Source organism: Cetorhinus maximus, chromosome 20, assembly GCF_964194155.1.
Source record: "Cetorhinus maximus chromosome 20, sCetMax3.hap1.1, whole genome shotgun sequence".
Lineage (NCBI taxonomy): Eukaryota > Metazoa > Chordata > Chondrichthyes > Lamniformes > Cetorhinidae > Cetorhinus > Cetorhinus maximus.
In genome coordinates this window covers 85,361,027-85,383,631 of record NC_135898.1, presented here as the reverse complement: position 1 = coordinate 85,383,631, position 22,605 = coordinate 85,361,027, and the positions used below count along the sequence as shown (strand labels likewise).

At 46.7% G+C, this 22,605-nt stretch overlaps 1 protein-coding gene across 2 annotated transcripts in view; it reads left to right on the top strand.

The window, feature by feature from the left end:
- Positions 1 to 22,605, top strand: part of LOC144694539 (zinc finger matrin-type protein 4) — a 402,800-nt gene that overhangs the window by 122,672 nt on the left and 257,523 nt on the right. For both annotated transcript variants that reach the window (XM_078565096.1, XM_078565095.1), the window contains exon 4: positions 6,030 to 6,189. In XM_078565096.1, the coding sequence (XP_078421222.1) occupies positions 6,030 to 6,189 (160 nt within the window). The remainder of the gene's footprint in view (positions 1 to 6,029; positions 6,190 to 22,605) is intronic.

The window sequence follows — 22,605 nt, the reverse complement described above, 5'->3', positions numbered from 1 at the left end:
TGTTATTCCTTCCTATCACCCTAGAGAGAACATGTTTAGCCTGTACCCTCCCCATTTCCTTTTTGAATGTTCCCCACTGCTCCTCTGTAGATTTCCCCATAAGTAGCTGTTCCCAGTCTAACTTGGCCAGATCCTGCCTTATTTTACTAAAATCCACTCTCCCCCAATCCAAAACATTTTTTTGCAACTTGTTGATTTCTTTGTCCATAACAAACTTAAATTGTACCATGTTGTGGTCGCTATCACTAAAATGCTCACCCACCACCACCTCAGCCACCTGTCCGGCTTCATTCCCCAGGATTAGGTCCAGCAATGCGCCATCCCTTGTTGGACCCTCTACATATTGACCTAAAAAGTTCTCCTGTACACATTTCAAGAAATCCACTCCATCCAAGCCCTTAACACTATGTCTATCCCAATTAATGTTGGGAAAGTTGAAATTATCTAATATATACCCTATTGTTATTGTTTTTACACACCTCCACAAATCGTGCACATATTTGCTCCTCAATTTCCCGCTGACTATCTGGGGGTTTATAATAAACACCTAATAATGTGTTTACCCCTTTTTTATTCCTAAGCTCTACCCACAAAGCTTCATTCGATGCCCCCTCCAAGATATAATCTCTCTTTACTGCAGTAACTGACTCCTTAACTAATAATGCCATGCCTCCTCCTCTTTTACCCCCTCCCCTGTCTCGCCTGAAGATTCTATATCCCGGAATTTTGAGCTGCCAATCCTGCCCTTCCCTCAACCACATCTCAGTGATGGCTAATATATCACAATTCCACATGTCAATTCTCACCATTTACTCATCCGTTTTACTTGTAATACTCCTGGCATTAAAGTAGAGGCCATCCAGCCTTGCCTTACTCCCATGAAGCTTATTGCAGCTGTACTCCCTCTGACTTGATTGAGAGAAAAACTCAATAAGATAGAACTTACAATTATGTAGCGCCTTTAACGACTGATACTGATCAGCCATCATCTAATTGCATGACAGAACCAACTTGAGGGTTGAATGATCCACACGTGTTCCAATGTTTCCAAAGACCCTCATCACATGTTCTCTACTTCCAACCCTGTGTGTAGAAGGGTGCATACAGAGTGCTTACACAGTGAACTGAGACAGTGCTTTAAAATGCTGAAAAAACATGTTATTTATAAAGGAACAATGGAAGGAATGGTAACTTGCTCAGTAAATTTGCATTTATGCTTGTTCCCACTGTGAGATTTGTATGTCTCTGCATACTTTATGCACTTTGTATAAAGACAATTCATCAAAGCATTTCCCTCAGATCTGCGTTCACTCAGAAGCTGGTGGGGATGTTCTTTAATTCCAATCAGACTTCCAGCTGTCAAACATAGATCATTATGTTTTTCTCGAAATCTTGGAAGTGTGGAAACCCAGCTGTAACATCTGTCGAGCACACATGTTACTGACCGAGCTTTGCCCATTGCTCTCGCTGCCTCCAGTGTTGCAGGGTCTCAGTGCAACAAAACCAGTCATTTGAAAAGGCACACGAGACAACCGGTGCAGGGAAATATTAAATCCTCTTGTGTCACAGACCCAACAAGTGTTCCCTTTCCCATTTACCCTTGTAGAATCCCTGTTGATCAAACTGATCCCCATTCACTTGCACTGGAAAAACAATCTTGCATTTCTATAGCATCTTGCACAAGCTCAGGACATCCTGAAGCCCTTTAAGCCAATGCGGTACTTATGAAGCGCTGCTACTGTTGTAATGTAGGAAACACGGCAGCCAATTTGTGCACAGCAAGCTCCCACAAACCTCGATGTGATAATGACCGGATAATTTGTTTTAGTGATGCTGTTGAGGGATAAATATTGGCCGGGACACTGATCCTGTATGGCCTATTATACACTATTTCCAAAAGTGAACCTGGATTTCGCAATCCAATGGAACTACTTACTAGGGAAACGCAGTGGGCAAAAATCTCCTCCTATTTTATCTCGTGGAATTTCCAGTTGATCCAACCTCTTCTCATTTAATCCCATCGTGTAGAATCTCCATGACCAAACTGTTTTTCGTTGATTGTCCTTGTGTAGACTCTCAATATGATGGATCAGGTTCTGTGTCTCACTGGCATAGTATAGAACTCCATAGAATTCCAAACACTCCCCAATTCATTGTTACCATAGAGAATCGCAATAAATTCAACATGCCAAGACGCTGCACCAGACTCTCAGTTGCAGAGCTCCGTGGGGGCCTGTTTTTGGTATCCTTCCAGTTATAACACAGCAGACTAAGGTGCCGTTTCTGATCGTTGTCCATGTGCTGATTTCGTGTGATTGAAATGCTGGTAAACAATTTATGGCACAGAACAGGGCTTTCAGCCCTACTGGCCCACACTCATGTTTATGTTCCATATGAGCCTCCTCCCGCGCCCCCCCCTTCATCTCACCCTATCATCATAACTGTCTATTTCTTTCTCCCTCATGTGTTTACCCAGCAACCCCCCACCTCACCCACCCCCCCACTTAAATCTATCTATTCTGCTTACCTCAGCTACTCCTTATGTAAGCGAGTTCCACATTCTCACCACACTCTGGGTGAATTGTTTATATTGGTGACATTGACTTCTTTGAAGAACTGCATAGATTAATGTTCTACTCTTTATCAGTTGCTGACAACCATTACTGCTAACCTGAGGATGGGGGGTGTTGCTTAGAGCTCTGTAAGCAACAACCTTGTGATTGTACCATTCTAAGAGTGTGCCAGAAGGAGCTGGGCACATGATAGATTACCTTAAATAGTCCATTGGTACATGGTGCAAATGTCATGTGTCAGCAATGGCTCAGTGGGTACCTCTGCTACCTCAAGGTCAGACGGTTGTGGGTTCATAGTCCCACTGTAGTGCAGCACTGAGGGAGTGCTACACTCCGAAGGTGCTGGCTTTTGGATGAAATGTTAACTACTCAGGTGGATGTAAAAGGCAGCCTCCCTCCTCCCCGCCACTCTCCGACACTATTTCTGCTCGTGTGGAGCATGAACATGCGTGGATCTATTGGGCCCGGGCACTCTGTTTCCATGCTCCAATCTATTCTTTATGGCATCTCAGTTTTTGCTTCTATGCATCATTTTACATGCAAATGAATCTGAATAGTTCGGTAGGAAATGCCAAAATTTTTCTGTCCTCTGGATGGACAGAAGGTGGAATGGTCATCCTGTTTTAGTTTCCCAGTCAGTGAGCCAGGTAATGGTGTGGGCACTCAAGAGATCAGCTGCAATAACTCTGTGAAGGAGATAGTTAATAACCCAGTGTTGTATAACAGGAGGAGGCCATTCAACCCCTCAAGCCTGTTCCACCATTCAATGAGATCATGGCTGATTTGTATCCTAATGCCTTGGCTCCATTTCCCTTAATGCCCTTGGCTAGGAACAAAATCTATCGATCTCAGCTTCAACATAACTAATTGAGCTTGCGTCTACTGCTTTATGTTAGAGAGAGTTTCACACTCCTACCACCCTTTATGTGAAGAAGTGTTTCCAAACTTTCTCATGAATGACCCCTTTGTACCAGACTTATCCCACAACAAGCCTTTTGATTCCTTTCAAAATCCTAAAAACCTTAATCAAATCACCATTTAAGCTTCTATATTCCAGGGAACACAAACCTAATTTACGTAATCTCTCCTCATAATTGGACCCTTACAGCCTTGTTAACTGTTTCAATTGAAAGAGACATGGGGTGCAGAATTTCCTCAGAATTTCTGCTGCTCTGACTATATCAGAAACGTAGCAAAAAACGCAATTGCATCAGGGTTTCCGACCCACTTCGAGTGGGTTAGTCGGAGATGCCCCGACCCAATTACGGTAATACAGCATCAGATAGTCCAAGGAAATTTAGGGCCACCGTGTCCTCATGGAGGCTGTTGTCAGGAGGAGGCTGACCTTGAGTAAATTCCAAACAATAGTGATGGGGTGGTCAGTGATGGGGTGGTCAGTGATTGGGTAGTCAGGGGTGGTCAGTGATGGGGTGGTCAGTGATGGGGTGGTCAGTGACGGGATGGTCGGTGGTGGGATGGTCAGTGGTGGGATGGTCAGTGGTGGGGCGGTCAGTGATGGGGCGGTCAGTGATGGGGCGGTCAGTGATGGGGCGGTCAGTGGTGGGGGGGTCAGTGGTGGGGGGGTCAGTGGTGGGGGGGTCAGCGACGGGGTGGTCGGTGACGGGATGGTCGGTGGTGGGATGGTCAGTGGTGGGATGGTCAGTGGTGGGGCGGTCAGTGATGGGGCGGTCAGTGATGGGGCGGTTAGTGATGGGGCGGTCAGTGGTGGGGGGGTCAGTGGTGGGGGGGTCAGTGATGGGGCGGTCAGTGATGGGGCGGTCAGTGATGGGGCGGTCAGTGATGGGGCGGTCAGTGATGGGTGGTCAGGGGTGGGTGGTCAGTGATGGGGTGGTCAGGGATGGGGTGGTCAGTGGTGGGGCGGTCAGTGATGGGGCGGTCAGTGATGGGGCGGTCAGTGGTGGGGCGGTCAGTGATGGGGCAGTCAGTGATGGGGCGGTCAGTGATGGGGCGGTCAGTGATGGGTGGTCAGGGGTGGGTGGTCAGTGATGGGGTGGTCAGTGATGGGGTGGTCAGTGATTGGGTTGTCAGGGGTGGGTGGTCAGTGATGGGTGGCCAGTGATGGGGTGGTCAGGGGTGGGTGGTCAGTGATGGGTGGCCAGTGATGGGGTGGTCAGTGATTCATCCAGTTACAGAGATGCTCAGGTGTTATAACATCCACTTGTTCTTTCCACTCAGAAAACAGAATAGTCTCAGGCTGGCTTCAGCTAAAACTAATAACACCTTGTGACAATTGACAGCGCTTGTACTTGAGCTGCTTTTGCAGGTTGAGTGATTAAGTGGGCTAAGCTGCAAATGTTATAGAAAGGTGTTATTATACATTCATATGAAGAAGTCAGTAAATAGCCTGATGTAACTTCTATAGTGTCAGCTGTGCCTCAGTTCAGCACTCTCACCTCTGAATCAGAAAGTTGGGGATTAAAGTCCCACTCCTGGTATTTGAGCCCATAACCCACCTGTGCACTCCCAGTGCAGTACTGAGGGAGTGCTGCACTGTTGGTGATGCCTCCTTCCGGTTGAGACTTTAAACCCCTGTCTACCCTCTCAAGTGGATGTAAAAGATCCCGTGACACTATTTGAAGGAGAGCAGGGGAGTTATCCCGACCAATTTGTATCCCTCGTGTGACCTCACTGAAAGAGGCTAAGTGGTCATTATCAGATTGCTTTTGTGGGAGCTTGCTGTGCAAGTTAAGAGCTTCATTTCCTACATTACAACAGTGACTACACTTCAAAAGTACTTCATTGGTAGTAAAGTGCTTTGGGTTGTCCTGAGGTTGTGAAGGATGCTACAGAAATCAAGTCTTCCCTTTTATATTTATGTTTGTAAGATATCATTCACATCCTTGGTTCTCAGTTCACAACCACAGTTCTGCACCATCGCCAAGACTGCCTCTTTCCACCTCTGTAACACTGCCTGACTCCATCCTGCCTCAGCTCATCTGCTGCTGAAACCCTCATCCATGCCTTTGTTCCCTCTAGACTTGATTATTCCAACATGCTCCCGGCAGGCCCCCCACCTTCCAGTGAGATGAAATTGAGTTCATCCAAAACTCTGCTGCCCATATCCTATCTCGCACCAAGTCCTGTTCACCCATCACCTCTGTGCTCGCTGACTTTCACTAGCTCCTTGACTGGCAATGCCTCCGCTTTCAAATTCTCATCCTTGCCTTCAAATCCCTCAAGGCTTCACCCTCTCCCCACGTCTGTAAACTCCTCTAGCCCGACAACCCACTGAGATACCTGCACTCCTCCAATTCTGGCCTTGTGAGCATCCCTGATTTTAATCGCTCCTCCGTTGGCGTTTACAGAAATGGAAATCTCTTTCAGTGGCTGGTGTATATTTGGGGTAGATCCACATTTTTGTTTCAGTGATCAGTTGGTTCTATAACTCTTCTCTCTTTTCTCACTGTCTCTCTCTCTCTCTCTCTATCCTCTCAGGACAGCGATGATGGAGAGGTGGATAAAAACAAATGCTGCACCCTCTGTAATATGTTCTTCACCTCAGCAATTGTAGCACAGTCTCATTACCAAGGGAAAACACATGCTAAGAGAATGAGACTGGTGCTGGGAGAACCGCCTGTACCTCCGAGGACAACAGGTAAGCCTCCTTTGGGACATCTTGACAGAGATCAGGGTGCCAACGGCTTTTCAAAGATCACAGCTGTTTGACCAGGTTTCTGTAGCTGGTGGTCTGTCCCCTGAACACAAACAAGTTGCACCATTACAGACTCCTCTTCACAGTGATCACCAGGTTTTTCTCAGGATTGCCAACCCTCCAGGATTATCCTGGAGAATTAAACACTGCGTCAGCCGCGGGTCGCTGCTGCTGCAGAGTCAGAACATTACGTGTTCAAGTCCCACTCCAGCGACTTGAGGGCAAAATCTACACTGACACTCCCAGTGCCAGTATTGGAGGAGTGCTGCGCTGTCAGAGGCACTGTCTTTCGGCTGAAAACCAAGCGAATGACTGCCCTCTCGGCTAGATGTTAAACACCTCACAGCCACTATTTTTAGGACGAGCAGGGGAGTCCTCCTTGGCACCCTGGCCAACATTTATCCCCCAACCAACTTACCATAAAAACTGCTTATAAGTTCTTCATTACACAATCTTCTTCAAACAAGTGCCACCGCAAGATTTTTATCGTCCGCTTGATAGAGCAGACTGGGCCCATTAGAAGATGGCCAAAGGGAGAAGGTGGTGTCATGGTAATGTCATTCAATTAGTAACCCTGAGGCCCAAGCTAATGTTCTGCAGACATGGGTTCAAATCCCACCATGGTAGCTAGTAGAATTTAAAATTCGATAAAATGTGGAACTAAAAATCTGATGATGACCATGAAACCCATAAAAAGCCATCTGGTTCACTAATGTCCTTTAGGGAAGGAAATCTGCTGACCTTACCCACTTGGACCTATATGTGACTCCAGACCCACAGCAATGTGGTTGACTCTTAACTGTCCTCTGGAATAGCCAAACAAACCACCCAGTTCAAGGGCAATAAATGCTGGCCTTGCCAGTGATGCCCACATCCCAAGGAAGGATAAGATTTTTTTTTAAAACCTTGGACTATGCAGCACTCCCTCAGAACCAAAATAGGATGCTGGCTGAGATCTTGTGCTCAAGTCTTTGGAGTGAGATTTGAGCCCATAATCTTCTGACTCAGAGGCAAGGGTCCTACCCACCGAGCTGAGGCTGGTACATTATCTGTGGTCATCTCATTGCTGTTTGTGGGATGGGCTTGCTGTGCACAACTGTCAAGCTTCCTACAATACAATGGTGGCGACATTTTGAGGTACTTCATGGGCTATGAAGGACTTTGGGACATCCTAAGGCTGTGAAAGGTGCCATGTACATGTAAGCTCTTTCTCCGCATTATGGGTTAAGAACTCGATAGCCGAATGGCCTTGTTGTGTGCCATTATAACTCTATTTACTTGTGGGTGGATAGAATAGGCTGTACCAGTGGACGCCATGGATGTTCTATTTTAATTCTTCCAAAATAGAGTCCAGACGCTGAGTTTGTTATCTGAACAGGAACCATTAGGACGGCTTCCAGTCCACCAATGTTGAGGCGCAAGTGCGTTGAATCTAATTGCAAGCACTCTGCTCTAATGTGCTGGAGGTTAATTTTATTGAGCACCGATTTAAATTAGTAAAACATCATTCTTAATGTTCACAGAGCCAGGGAGGCTAACCTTTGGGAAATCAAAATTGGAATCAGCGATGCGATCATTCAGCTGATTATTAAAAACGTGTTAATTATAATGTTCCGAAATTGCCTTACTTGTTTCTGAATAAATGCTTCACGTGCATTTGTTTCTGCATCTTTTGAATTCCTAAGGCAACCTCCATTCATTATTTTAGGTTTGCGTTTTTCTGCTTGAAACTTCTTTCTATTTCCCCAGCTATCAGCTCCACTCCTCTCCCCCAACCACTGTCCGAGGCCAAACCAGATCATTCACAGCCTTTAGTGTCATATTGGACACCGAGGTGAGTTCACAACCACAGTTCTGCACCATCACCAAGACCGCCTATTTCCATCTCTGTGACACCACCTGACTCCACCCCTGCCTCACCTCATCTGCTGCTGAAACCCTCACCCATGCCTTTGCTCCCTCCAGACTTGATTATTCCAATACCCCTCCCAGCCGGCCTCCCACCTTTCATCGAGATAAAATTGAGCTCATCCAAAATCTTGCTGCTCATATTCTAACTCGCACCAAGCCCCGTTCACCCATCACCTCCCTGCTTGCTGACTTTTACTAGCGCCTGGCCTGGCACTGCCTCATTTTTGAAATTCTCATCCTTGCCTTCAAATCACTCAAGACCTCACCCCCTCCCCACGTCTGTAAACTCCTCTAGCCCGACAAACCACTGAGGTGTCTGCGCTCCTATATTCTGGCCTTGTGAGCATCCCTGATTTTAATTGTTCCTTCATTGGCAGCCGTGACTTCAGCTGCCAAGGCCCTAAGTGCCGGAATTCTCTCCCTAAACGACTCCAGTCTCTCTTTCCACATTTAAGATACTCCTTAAAACCCACCTCTTTGATCAAGTCTTTGGTCAGCTGCCCAAATATCATCTTTGCAGCTTAAAGATGTCAAATTTTGTTTGATAACATCTTCTGTGCAGCACCTTGAGATACTTTACTATATTAAAGGCTATGTAAAAATGCAATTTATTATCATTTTTGTTGCTTCAGTAATGTTTTTGCCCGCGTCCATCTCAGCCTCCTCCGGAGGTCTCCAGCATCACAGATGTCAGTCTTCAGCCAATTCGATTCGCTCCACATGATACCAAGAAATGGCTGAAGGCACTGGATACTACAAAGGCTATGGGCCCTGACAACCTTCCAGCAATTGTACTGAAGAACTTGCCGCACCCCTAGCCAAGCTGTTCCAGTACAGCTACAACACTGGCATCTACCCGGCTATGTGGAAAATTGCCCAGATATGTCCTGCCGCAAAAAGCAGAATAAATCTAACTCGCCCAATTACCGTCCCATCAGTCTACTCTCGATCATCAGTAAAGTGATGGAAGGGGTTGTCGACAGTGCTTTCAAGCGGCACTTGCTCAGAAATCAGTTGCTCATTGACGCTCAGTCTGGGTTCTGCCAGGGCCACTCAGCTCCTGATCTCATTACAGCCTTTGTTCAAACATGGACAAAAGAGCTGAACTTCCGAGGTGAGGTGAGAGTGAATACCCTTGACATCAGGGCAGCATTTGACCGAGCGTGGCATCAAGGAGCCGTAGCAAAATTGAGTCAATTGGAATCGGGGGAAAACACTCCATTGGTTGGAGTCAAACCAACACAAAGGAAGATGGTTGTGGTTGTTGGAGATCAGTCACTTCAGCTCCAGGACATCACTGCAGGAGTTCCTCAGGGTAGTGTCCTCGGCCCGACCATCTTCAGCTGCGTCATCAATGATCCTCCTTCCATCATAAGGTCAGAAGTGGGGATGTTCGCTGATGATTGCACAATGTTCAGCACCATTCGTGACTCCTCAGATAGTGAAGCAGTCCATGTCCAAATGCAGTAAGACCTGGACAATATCCAGGCTTGGACTGACAAGTGGCAAGTAACATTCGCTCCACACAAGTGCCAACAAGAGAGAGCCCAACCATTGCCCCTTGATAACAAAACAAAAACAGAATTACCTGGAAAAACTCAGCAGGTCTGGCAGCATCGGCGGAGAAGAAATCAGTTAACGTTTCGAGCCTTCATGGCCCTTCGGCAGAACTGAAGCATAGTTAGGAGAGGGGTGAAATATAAGCTGGTCTAAGGTGCGGGGGGGGGGGTGGGGTGGGGGGGAGGGCTGGGGGGGCAGGGGGGAGAGAGACGTTGAGGGTGTGGTGATTGTGGAGATAAGCAGTGATAGGAGCAGATAATCAAAAGATGTCACAGACAAAAGGGTCAAAGAGGTGTTGAAGGTGGTGATATTTGTCTAAGAAAAGTGCTAATTAAGAATGGAAGACAGGATATTCAAAGTACAGCTCTAGTGGGGGTGGGGTGGACAGACTAACAAGGTTTTAGTTTTAGATTTAAAAATAATGGAAATAGGTGGGGAAAGAAGAATCTATATAAATCATTGAAAAAAAAGTGGGGGGGGGGGGGGTTTAAGATCTAAAGTTGTTGAATTCAATATTCAGCCCGGAAGGCTGTAAAGTGCCTAGTCGGAAGATGAGGTGCTGTTCCTCCAGTTTGCGTTGGGCTTCACTGGAACAATGCAGCAAGCCAAGGACAGACATGTGGGCAAGAGAGCAGGGTGGAGTGTTAAAATGGCAAGCGACAGGGAGGTTTGGGTCTTTCTTGCGGACAGACCGCAGGTGTTCTGCAAAACGGTCGCCCAGTTTGCGTTTGGTCTCTCCAATGTAGAGGAGACCGAATTGGGAGCAACGAATGCAGTAGACTAAGTTAGGGGAAATGCAAGTGAAATGCTGCTTCACTTGAAAGGAGTGTTTGGGCCCTTGGACGGTGAGGAGAGAGGAAGTGAAGGGGCAGGTGTTGCATCTTCTGCGTGGGCATGGGGAGGTGCCATAAGTGGGGGTTGAGGAGTAGGGGGTGATGGAGGAGTGGACCAGGGTGTCCCGGAGGGAACGATCCCTACGGAATGCCGTCAGGGAAGATGTGTTTGGTGGTGGCATCATGCTGGAGTTGGCGGAAATGGCGGAGGATGATCCTTTGAATGCGGAGGCTGGTGGGGTGATAAGTGAGGACAAGGGGGACCCTATCATGTTTCTGGGAAGGAGGAGAAGGCATGAGGGAGGATGCGCGGGATATGGGCCGGACACAGTTGAGGGCCCTGTCAACGACCGTGGATGTTCAATGGCATTACCATCGCTGAATCCCCCACTATCAACATCCTGGGGGTTACCATTGACCAGAAACTGAAATGGACTAGCCATATAAAAACTATGGCTACAAGAGCAGGTCAGAGGCTTAGAATTCTTTGGCAAATAACTCACCTCCTGACTCCCCAAAACCTGTCTGCTATCTACAAGGCACAAATCAGGAGTATGATGGACGTCTCTCCACTTGCCTGGATGAGTGCAGCTCCAACAACACTCAAGAAGCTCAACACCATCCAGGACAAAGCAGCCCGCTTGATTGGCACCCCATCCACAAATATTCACAAACTCCACCGCTGATGCACAGTGGCAGCAGTGTGTACCGTCTACAAGATACGCTGCAGCAGCTCACCAAGGCTCCTTCAACAGCACCTTCCAAACGCGCGACCTCTACCACCTAGAGAGAGATGAGATATATACCCTTCTTAGGCTGTCCCTCGGGGTTGAGGATGACTTGCTTCCACTTTAAAAATGAGTTCTCAGGTGACTGAAGAGCCCAATGCGCAACCTACAGTCTCTATCACAGGTGGGGCAGAGAGTGGTAGAGGGAAAGGATGGGTGGGGTGCTCGTGTTGCCACACGCTCCTTTTGCCGTTGATGCTTGACTTCAGCTTGCCCTTGGCAATGAGACTCGAGGTGTTCAGTTCCTTCCCGGATGCTTTCCCTCCACTTCGGGCAGTCTTGGGCCAGGGATTCCCAGATGTCGATGGGGATGTTGCACTTTTCCCAGGCCCTTGAAGCATTTCCTCTGCCTTTCTGGGGCTCCCTTTCCGTGTCGAAGTTCCGGGTAGAGCTCTTGTTTCAGGAGTCTCGTGCCAGGCATGTGGACGATGTGACCCACTCAGCGGAGCTGATCGAGCATGGTCAATGCTTCGAGGTTGGGGATGATGGCCTGGGTGAGGACACTGACATTGGTGTGCCTATCCTGCCAATGGATTTGCAGGATCTTGCAGAGGCAGCCCTGGTGGTCCTCCTCCAGAGATTTGAGGTGCCTGCTGTACATAGTCCACATCTTTGAGCCATATAGGCAAGCGGGAATCACTACTGCTCTGTAGACCATGAGCTTGGTCCTGGTCTTCAAACACTCTCCTCCTCCTAGAAGAACAAGGGCAGCAGACACATGGGAACACCATCTCCTGGAAGTTCCCCTCCAAGTCACTCACCATCCTGACTTGGAAATATATCGCCGTTCCTTCACTGTTGCTGGGTCAAAATCCTGGAACTTCCTCCCTAACAGCACTGTGGGTGTACCTACACCACGTGGACTGCAGCATTTCTAGAAGGCAGCTCACCACCACCTTCTCAAGGGCAACGAGGGATGGGCAATAAAAATGCAGGCCTAGCCAGAGACGCCCACATCCTGTGAAAGAATAAAAATAAATTGCCCTTATGCATTTTCATCATGGATCTTCATCACTGGCATTCTACTGCTCAATTGGTTCAAACACAATCACGCATGCTCTCAATTTACTAAGTACTGATTAGGAGCAGAGATCCTGACTGTTTTTAAAAATTCATTCTCAGGTCGTGGGCGTCGCTGGCTGGGCCAACATTTGTTGCCCGTTCCTAATTGCCCTTGAGAAGGTGGTGGTGAGCTGCCTTCTTAAAACCACTGCAGTCCATGTGGTGTAGGTACACCCACAGTGCTGTTAGGAAGGGAGTTCCAGGATTTTGACCCAGCGACAGTGAAGGAACGGCGATATATTTCCAAGTCTGGATGGTGAGTGGCTCGGAGAGGGTGTGGGACATTCACCTTGGGGAATCCTAACATGGACCTCTGAAGAACACAGCTATCATAAGCTGTGAATTTTAATTTTACAACTGGCTAGCAAGGCATCCCTTTTATTAGTGCTGAAGGTGTTTGCCAGTTTTCTGCCCAACTCTATAACTGATTGAAAGCCTTCTGGAAGTATTGTTGTTGCTTCCTCTGCCTTACATTTAGATAGCCAGGTCATTCTATAACTCGTCCAGAACTCTGCTGCCTTTATTCTCAGTGAGATCGAGTCCCATTCACCCGCCCTACTGTGCACTGACCTACATCGGCTGGGTCTGACAATACTTGACTTTCAAATTCTCATCCTTGTTTTTAAGTCACCTCCATAGCCTCGTTTCCCCACCAAACCTCCCCTCCACCTGTGGAGACCAGGAAAGAAGGAGCAACGGAATAAGCTCCTAAAGCACTTTACCGCATCAGGTAACCCTGGATAGGAGGAGCTGGCTGCAAACTGCAAAGGACCAGGGATCATGAAGAGGTTTTTTCAGCATGGAGAAGCCAAATGGACACTCAGAAGAAGCATTTCTTGATAAAGGATCTTAGAGTCAAGGATATCTAAAAATGATCTGCCAATGGAACATCACAGGCCCAATTTTTGGTCATGGAAGTTATGACTGATAGAACAGAGCCCCAGTTGCTGGTTGTTATAACCCTGCATTCTTCAGCCCCCCACTTTCTCCAACATCTCTGCACCCCTTCAACACTGGCCTCATGCGCATCTCCTATTGTAACTTCGAGTCAACTTTTGGGACCTTTAGTTCTGACTAGGCACTGACCACTCCGGGTATGAGACTATTGGTATAAGCAGTAAAACGTTTATTAAGTATAAGCACGAGTAGTGTAACAAAATGGTATTTAGCAAGGCAGTAGCTCACCAGCTCCGGACTCGCTGGTTGGTAGGGGCTTTGTTCTTGTTGCTGCTGTGTTCTTGTTGACCATAGTATATCTCCTCTTCTCTTGGTTCTTTTTTTATTTGTTCACGGGATGTGGGCGTCGCTGGCTGGGCCAGCATTTATTGTCCATCCCTAATTGCCCTTGAGAACTGAGTGGCTTGCTAGGCCATTTTGGTGGGCATTTAAGAGTCAACCATGTTGCCTGTGGGCCTGTAGGTCAGACCACGTAAGGACCACAGATTTTCTTCCTGAAAGGACATTAGTGAACCAGATGGGTTTTTATGACAATTGACCATGGTTTCATGGTCATCATTAGACTTTTAATTCCAGATTTTTTAATTGAATTCAAATTTCACCATCTGTCGTGGTGGGATTCAAACCCAGGCCCCCGAAACATTACCCTGAGCATCTGGATTACTAGTCCAGTGGTAATACTAGTACGCCACCCTTTTTGAGTCCAGTCTTGTACCCTATTAGGTGACTGATTAATTTACCCTTGGGTAGGGTGGCACCTCATCTTAACCAATCTGATTAGTTTACTATCATTGTATTATTGACCTGATTAGTTTACCATTATTTCATTGTTGTCCATTACTGTATTGTAAACATACGTGTCCCTCATGCGTGATGTTTTTGTTTGCTAAGCAGGAGATCCATTAGCTATCATAGTTAACATAACACAGTTCTTTATCTTTGCTATTGTCTTACTATAGAGTTCTGTAGACAAAAGTGCTTCTCCAAACTTCCAATCAGCCAAAAGTCAGAGTATTTCCTGACCTAAGATTTTATAAAAGCTTGACAGTTCTTTCCACTGTCCTCCATACATCGGAACCTCACATTTAAAAATTATGCCCCGCTTCTTGGCATTTTCTGAATCCATACTTCCATACTAACCTACACAATTTTCATCACTCCGCCATTGGCCGTGCCTTCAGCCACCTAGGTTCCAAGCCCTGGAACTCCCTCCCTAAACTCCTCCATCTCTCCACCTCTCTCACTTTCTCTAAGACTCCCATTAAATTCACCAAGGCCCCCATGACAGCACCTTCCAAACCCACAACCTCTACAGCCTAGAAGAACAAACAGGTGCATGGGAACACCACCACCTGGAATTTCCCCTCCAAGTCACACACCATCCTGACTTAGAAATATATCACCGTCCCTTCACTATCGCTGGGTCAAAACCCTCGAACTCCCTCCCTAACAACACTGTGGGTGTACCTACACCACATGGACTGCAGCGGTTCATGAAGGCAGCTCACCGCCACCTTGTCAAGAGCATTTAGGGATGGGCTGTAAATGCTGGCCTGGCCGACAGCGCTCGTATCGCACAATAAAATAACAAAGCCTACCTCTCGGCTAAGCTCTTGGTCACCTGTCTTAATTACGTGTCTCCTTGCTAATTCAAGCTGTCGTTAATGTAGATTAGAAAATAGAGGGGCCCAATCGTTGCTGTGCACATGACACTTTGTCCTCCCCAACTGAGACGGTGGGGTGCATTGTAACTGACGGTGGGACAGGTACATGGGTGGGAGGAGAGCTGGGGGAGGATGTGTTCTTGGAAACTGGCAGCACACCCAGATGTCATGAACCAAATGCCTGAGTGTACTGGCTGGACATCGTTTACGTTTTTTCAATTCCTGCTTCCATTGGAACAGCCAGGAATATTGTCAGGGCCGGAATGGGCGGGAATTGGGATGGGGGTACCAACTACAACCGGGGATCGGAATGGGATGGTCTCCTGGCATAAGAAAAGTGTTTGGGGGTGGGAGGGAGCAGGATGTCGGGTCCCAGACATCGGGGAGGGACAGGGGGGCATGGGTAAAGGAGAGTCACGTAGGAAGCGTGGCAGCCAATTCATGCACAGCAAGATCCCACAAACTAGCAGCTTGATAAACAACCAGCTCATCTGCTTTTAGTGATATTGGGTTGAGAGTTGCTGTTCCAATGTAAGCACCTGGATTGGACTTAGCAACCATTCCAATTTCGGTGAACCTGGTAAAAGTTATCCGAAAGTTGGAAGCACGGAGTAGCAGAGCATTTGGAACGTGAAATTAATATTAATCAATGTCAGTCTTCCGATGCTCTGACCAAAATATCCTGAAGTAAAAACTCCACAGGTCCATTAGCCCTGATTACCTGTGACTAGATTGTGATTGAAGATTGTGAGGGCTTGTCATATAATCTATACCATGGCTGTACTCTCCCCTCTAACAAGTATAGAGCCTCCTCTAGCACACTATCCTTCAAGGCAGAGATCAATAACGTCAGCAACTTCCCAGGTTGACTGATCTCAGGCACAGAGATCAGCTCACGCAGCGAGGACTTGGAGACGCACAAAGATTCACAGGTCAACTGGGGGGTGGACGTGGGTCAGGATACAGGTGGAATCAATCATCATCCAATTTTAACCCTTCACTACAATTTGCCCAATGATGCATTTGTTTTCAGGATTGAAAATATGCTTCTTTTTATTTATTCAGATGTGGGCATCATTGGCAAGGCCAGCATTTATTGCCCTTCAGAGAGGAATGATGAGCTGCCTTCTTGAATATACCTGATTGGCTTGCTGGGCTATTTCAGAGAGCAGTTAAAATATTGCTGTGGGTCTGGAGTCACATATAGGCCAGACTGGGAAATCTGGTAACTTCACGGCCACCATTGCTCACATTTTAATTCAAGATTCTACTTCATTAATTACCATGGTGGGATTTGAACCTGTAACTCCTGGGCTTTAATCCAGGCCTCTGGATTACTAGTCTAGTCACGCGGTCACTCTGCTGTTACATCCACTACAAGTGGGTCACAATTGACTGGAGTAAGAGGCTCATCATCAGCCCTGGGTATTTGATGACCGAGGTTGCTCGGTACAGTAATTCCATTGTGGTTCCAGTCGCTTACTGCTGCCTTGTGTAAAATGGGGAGGATGACAGGGAAAAATGTTACTTTTGAAATCATCCTGTGGAGCTCCCAAGCGAAAGCTGGAGTCTGAGTGAAAGCTAATTATCTGGCAGTTCAGTATATGACTCCTGGCACCCTGTTGGGAGCACAGGTCAGAGGGGAAATCACCACTGGGACATTTCTTCCACCATTCAGAAAGCCCATGCATCTCTGAAAATAGGATTTATTTTCATTCTACCCCTTCAAAAGAACTTGCATTTTTGGGGAAAGCTCTTCACGACCTCTGGACCTGCCAGAGCACTTCATGGACAATGAAGCACTTTCTGAAATGTCACTGGTGTTGGAGCAGACAATTTGCACATAGCGAGTTCCCCCACAAACAGCAATGCCTTTTGGTGGCTGAGGGATAAATATTGACAGGGATAGGGGGGAGGAGCTCACACGCTCTTCTTTAAAATAGCAGCTGTGGATCTTTGGCATCCAGCTGAGCGGACAGACAGGGCCACAGTTTCATATCTTATCGGAAAAGATGGCACTTCCTGTCGTGCAGCCCTCCCACAGTAGAGCAGTGACTGTGTCAGCCTGCATTTCTATGCTCAGGTCTACAGAGTGAGACTTGAACTCACAACCGTCTGACCTTGAGACAAGGCTGCTGTACACTGAGCCATTTTTAACTCCTCTGCTTAGCTTCCGGCAGTCTAAGGAAGAATTTTTTTTTAATATTCGTTCATGAGATGTGAGCATCACTGGCTAGGCCAGCATTTATTGTCCACCCCTAACTGCCCTTGTTCAGAAGGCATTTAAGAGTCAACCATATTGCTGTGGGTCTGGAGTCACGTGTAGGCCAGACCGGGTAAGGACGGCAGATTTCCTGCCCTAAAGGACATTCGTGAACCAGATGGGTTTTTCCTGACGATGAGCAATGGTTTTGTGGTCATCGTCAGACTTTTAATTCCAGATTTTTTATCGAATTCAAATTTCACCAACTGCCGTGGTGGGGTTCAATCCCAGATCCCCAGAGCATTACCCTGAGCCTCTGGAATACGAGTCCAGTGATAATACCACTATGCCCCCGCCACCCTTTGATGCCACTGCCTCCCCTTGACTCTTCATCCTGGTGTGGCTCCACTCTTCATTGAGCAGTCTTCATGGGGATTCCGTACCGTATGTATCAGCAGCTCATTCAAGCACACCAAGCTTCATTTGTTGACTCCAACTCTGTTTGAACTCGACGTACACTGGACAGAGATCAGGAGTTGGAATCTTGGGGGATTTTTTTTTTCCTCTATATTTCCGGGGCACTATTGTAAGTTACTCTGCATGGTCTAACTCTCAGCCTGACTGAGAGAGCTAACTCAGCAGAGGCCAGGATATTGAACTCTGTCTATGTGGCTCAGTCTCCTAATGGTGTTCCATTCATTGACCAAACACCCATCAGAGGAAGCATCTCGATTTAATTTCTTAATGGGAGTGTCAAATGCGAAAGCTCAAGGAATAAAGAACATACAGTCTGTGCAACAGAAGCGAGTTTATAACAGGCCGATTGGCTACTACAGGCTTCACATCCCCACCAAAGTTGAATATTACCCTCTGTGTGTTGGAAATGCAAATGGCCAAGTCTTGGGCAGTTCTGCTTTCACTGTGCTGCCAAACTCCGGGCCATCGCTTCTGTCGCTCTGCTGGTTCATAATTTGTGTCCCATTAAGCAATTATTTCAAATCAGCATTGTCCCAGCATCAATTTCTAGCAGAAAGAGGCTATCGTCCAGAGTGAGAGGTTACGTTCAGAGTTCCAAATGTAACTTTTTGGCTGTCAGGAGAGTTATGAAGAAAGAGAAGGAGACAAACTCAAAGAGAGGAAGTGCTGCTGAAATGAAGCAGCAATCCAGAACTGTTTGACTTCTCACTGTGGAATGAATGTACAGTAGGTTCTCGAGCGATAGTAGTCAATAGTAATCGTAAAACCCTACAACACAGGAGACCATTCAGCCCATCGTGCCTCTTTGAAAGAGCTATCCAATTAGACTCACTCTCCCCACCCCAGCCCCAACTCTTACCTCATTTGCTCTGCAAGTTTTTCCTCCTCAATTATTTATCCAATTCCCTTTTGAAAGTTGCTACTGAATTTGGTCGCAACGCCATTTCAGGCAGCACATTCCAACTCACTTTGTAAAGAACTCCACTCAGGCCCTCTCTGGTTCTTTAACCAGTCGCCATAGATCCTGTGCTCTCAGGTCGCCAATCCTCTTGTCTGTGGAAGCAATTACTTGGTGTTCACTTTCATCAAAACCCCTCATAATTTTGAACACCTCTATTAAATCTCCCTTTAACCTCTGCTCTAAGGAGAACAAACCCAGCTTCTCCAGCCTCTCCACATAACACCATTTCTAGTAAGTGGCCTGTGCAGCCTCTCCGATACCTGGTGGGGACACGTTGGGAGATCATTCTTGTTTCTTTCACAATGGAATGTAGCAGGGATTTAAACACATAATCCAGGTCGACACTCCCAGTGTAGTACTGAGGGACTTCTGCACCGTCTCAGGTGCCTTCTTTTGGATGAGACGTTAAACTGAGGCCCCATCTGCCCTCTCAGGTGGACGTAAAAAATCCCGTGGCCCTACTTTGAAGAAGAGCAGGGGCGTTCTTCCTGGCATCCTGGCCAATATTTATCCTTCAATCACTGTCCCGAAAAACAGATTAGCTGGTCAATATCACATTGCTGTTTGTGGGAGCTTCCTGTGCACAAATCGGCTGCTGTATTTCCCACATTATAACAGTGACTACAATTCAGAAAGTATTTCAGTGGCTGTGAAGTGTTTTGGGAAATCTGTGAGGTGGTGAAAGGCACTACATAAATGTAAGTTTTTATTTTCGCCATTCTTTTAATGGTCTTTAGTCCCCCCCACCCCCAAACTCCCACCCACCCCCCACACCCCTGCAGAGAGAAAAAGTCATTCTTGTGGAGTAGAATGACCCTGCTTGACCTTGACATTTCTGGACTGATAGTGGTGAATGATCATGCATTATTTGTAGCGTTATCCCCTCCGCTGTCTCAAGAAATGAATAAAGGTCCACCTGGAATTCCTAATCGAATACAATTTGCATCAAATAAAGCAGACACACAATCAGAGGGTCACGTGCATTTCATGGATTGACCTTCCCTTACCGGCATTCTATTGACTAGCAGCATTGTCAGGCCATTTCTTCCAGTCAACCTTCCATTTAGACAGAGCTGGAATTCTCATCCTTAGAACCCCCTCCACAAGAATGACTTTGGCCACCGCCACGAGGCTCCATCACAGGGACACGGAGAGCAGGTCAGATGGCCCTCTAACCTACTGCCAGGAGGCCACCTCCCAATCATTGCCAGGCTCCGGACTCAGCAAAGGGCCCATCCGACCCTGAAAAAGTTCCATTGGATCGGAAAAATGACCCTGAAGTGGAGCCTTAATTGCTTCAATCGGCTGCCTGCCTCCGTGGAGCGGATTCCTGATTCCCGTGACAGCTCTCCCCTGGGAAACGCGCCTGGATGGGGGACTTTCCTTGCTCCCTCACCTCCAAAGCTTCCTCCAAGGGTTGGGAAGATCCCAGCCACTGTATGTAACTAATTCCTCCTCCACTGATAACATGAATGAGAAATGGTCTTCACTCAGGAAGCTGCACTCGCCATGTCATTCCATCCACTACGGGCTGTAATTTCTCTCCTTGACTACATTCATGTCCTCTTTGTATAAAATAAGTCTCTCTATTCCCCCTTGTTTAGCCTCGGTCAATTTTACCTCTTGTTTTCCTGATGCTTTTGTTTGTGTGCACTACCGTCTTGAGTTTCCATACGGGTGCTCTCACTCTCCTGCCAAGCCGTTAGAAGGAACTCAGCAAAAACCTTAATGCAGCCCTCTCTGCTGCTCTGTTGGAGTTACCTTGGAAGATAAGTAACAATAGCTTGCATCTACATATCGCCTTTAGCATGTTAAAAACATCCCAGGGTGCGTCACAAGAGCTTGATCAGACAGAATTTGACACCAAGCCACATTAGGAGGTATTGGGACAAGTGGACCAAAACATTGGTGAAAGGTAAGTTTTAAGGGCCATCCTAAAGTAGTGAGGCGCATAGAGGTTTCAGGAACGAATCCTAGAGTGTCGAATCCAGGCAGCTGAAGGCCTGACCACCAATGATGGAGCAATGAAAGTCAGGGATGTGCGAGAGGCCAAAGTTGGAGAAGGTTCCATAAGAGATTTTTTTCCCCAGAATCTCCAGGTTATGCAATCCATTTCACGCTGCCCTCATTGTTATTTGTAAATGTCGGCAACAATAATGGTTTCAAGACTCGCCAAGTGAAAGTCAAGAACGTACCTTTTAAAATCTCTTTACTTCGTATTGACCCAATTCTCCGACTAATTTACAATATCTTTATCCCATGACCTTTTACTTTCTCTACAATGCTTGCGTGAGAGACATTATCAAATGCTTTTTTAAAAAGTCAAGATAGTTTATCTACCACATTACCGTTAATAAATCCTGATAGCTTTGGAATTGTTTCCTATATTCCTATTACACTCTCTTCCATTGTTCTTTAAAAAACAAACTTCAGTATTTTTCATCTCCAAATTTCAATCCAGCAGGGTGTAATTCCTTTTTATTTTTAAAGAGAATGTCGGAAAATGTTACTGTTGTGTTTTGCTGGCTTGTTGTGTATCATATCTCAGAGCGATGCAGAGATGACACTGGTTTCTAAGTATGCAACAGGTTTATTTACAAGATTTTTAAAATACCTCTGCAAGCACAAAATGTTAGCACCATGCTTCTCACAGATCTAGCAGCTCTGTCTACTTTTCTCTGACTCAACACCCAGACATAACCAATTAAGCACAGTGAGCATAGATCAGTTGCCAGACTCTCATGATCAAACACAGAGCAATTGAACAATTGAACACTACAGTTATCCCGGTCTCATAGAATCATAGAAAGATACAGCACTGAAGGAGGTCATCAGGATACAGCACTGAAGGAGGTCATCATGGCTGTGTTGGTTCTTCGAAAGAGTTATCTAATTAGTCCCACTCCCCAACTCTTTCCACATAACCGTACAAATCTTATTTTTTCCCTGTTCCCCTGTGTCAATGAGCTGTGTACACTTGCACATTCCTGTGGGACCACTTTCCTCAAGTATCCCTGAATGTGTCCTGTTGTTGACTCCAAATTGAGATAGGATGCGTTCCCTAGTAAAGCAGAAGTCCTGATTCCAGAGATTAGCAAACACCACCCCCCCACCTGTACCTTCATCTAATTTAGGTAAGGCCACTGTTTTTTTTTCTTGTTTTCATTGATGAAACAAATCCCGGGAGTAGCTCCCGGACTGGTGGGAAAGCACCTCTCAGCCATGGCTGAACAGGATTTATGCCGCACTCCTGCAGCAGTGAGACCAGCAGAGCAGGACGGAAGAATGTCCTAAACTGATGAGTTGTGGTAGGTGATCCTCTGATCACCAGTGGTGGGGAGGTTAGGGGGGTATTGTAATTAATCTTAGGTGACAGTGCAGAACAAGGCGGCAGCGTGTTCCACCTGGCATTCAGCTCCATTGCCATTGACTGGGACAGATAGTAACAACCCATTGTGATGCTGCTCATTGCACACTGTTGTCCAATTTCCTAGCTCCCATTTTAACTTTAAATGGCATGAGAGAGAGAGAGAGATTCCTAATCTTTTCCCAGTTTATTTTCTAGATAAACTGAGGAAGTGCTGTACTGTCAGAGGTCTTTCAGATGAGATGGTAAACCAAGACCCTGTCAGCTCTCTCAGATGGGCATAAAAAAATCCCATGGCACTGTTCCAAAGAACAGTAGGGGAGTTCTCATCAGTGTCCTAGCAAATATTTATCCCTCAGCCAACATCACTGAGAGCAGATTATGTGATCATAATTATATTGCTGCTTCTAAGAGCTTGCTGTGCACAGATTGGCTGCCACATTTCTGACATTACCAACAGTGACTGCACTTCAGAAAGTACAACATTGGCTGGGAAATGCTTTGGGACATCACTGAGGCGGTGAAAGGTGCTATATAAATGTAAGTTCTTTGTAGTTGTGAGACAAGGGAATAGCA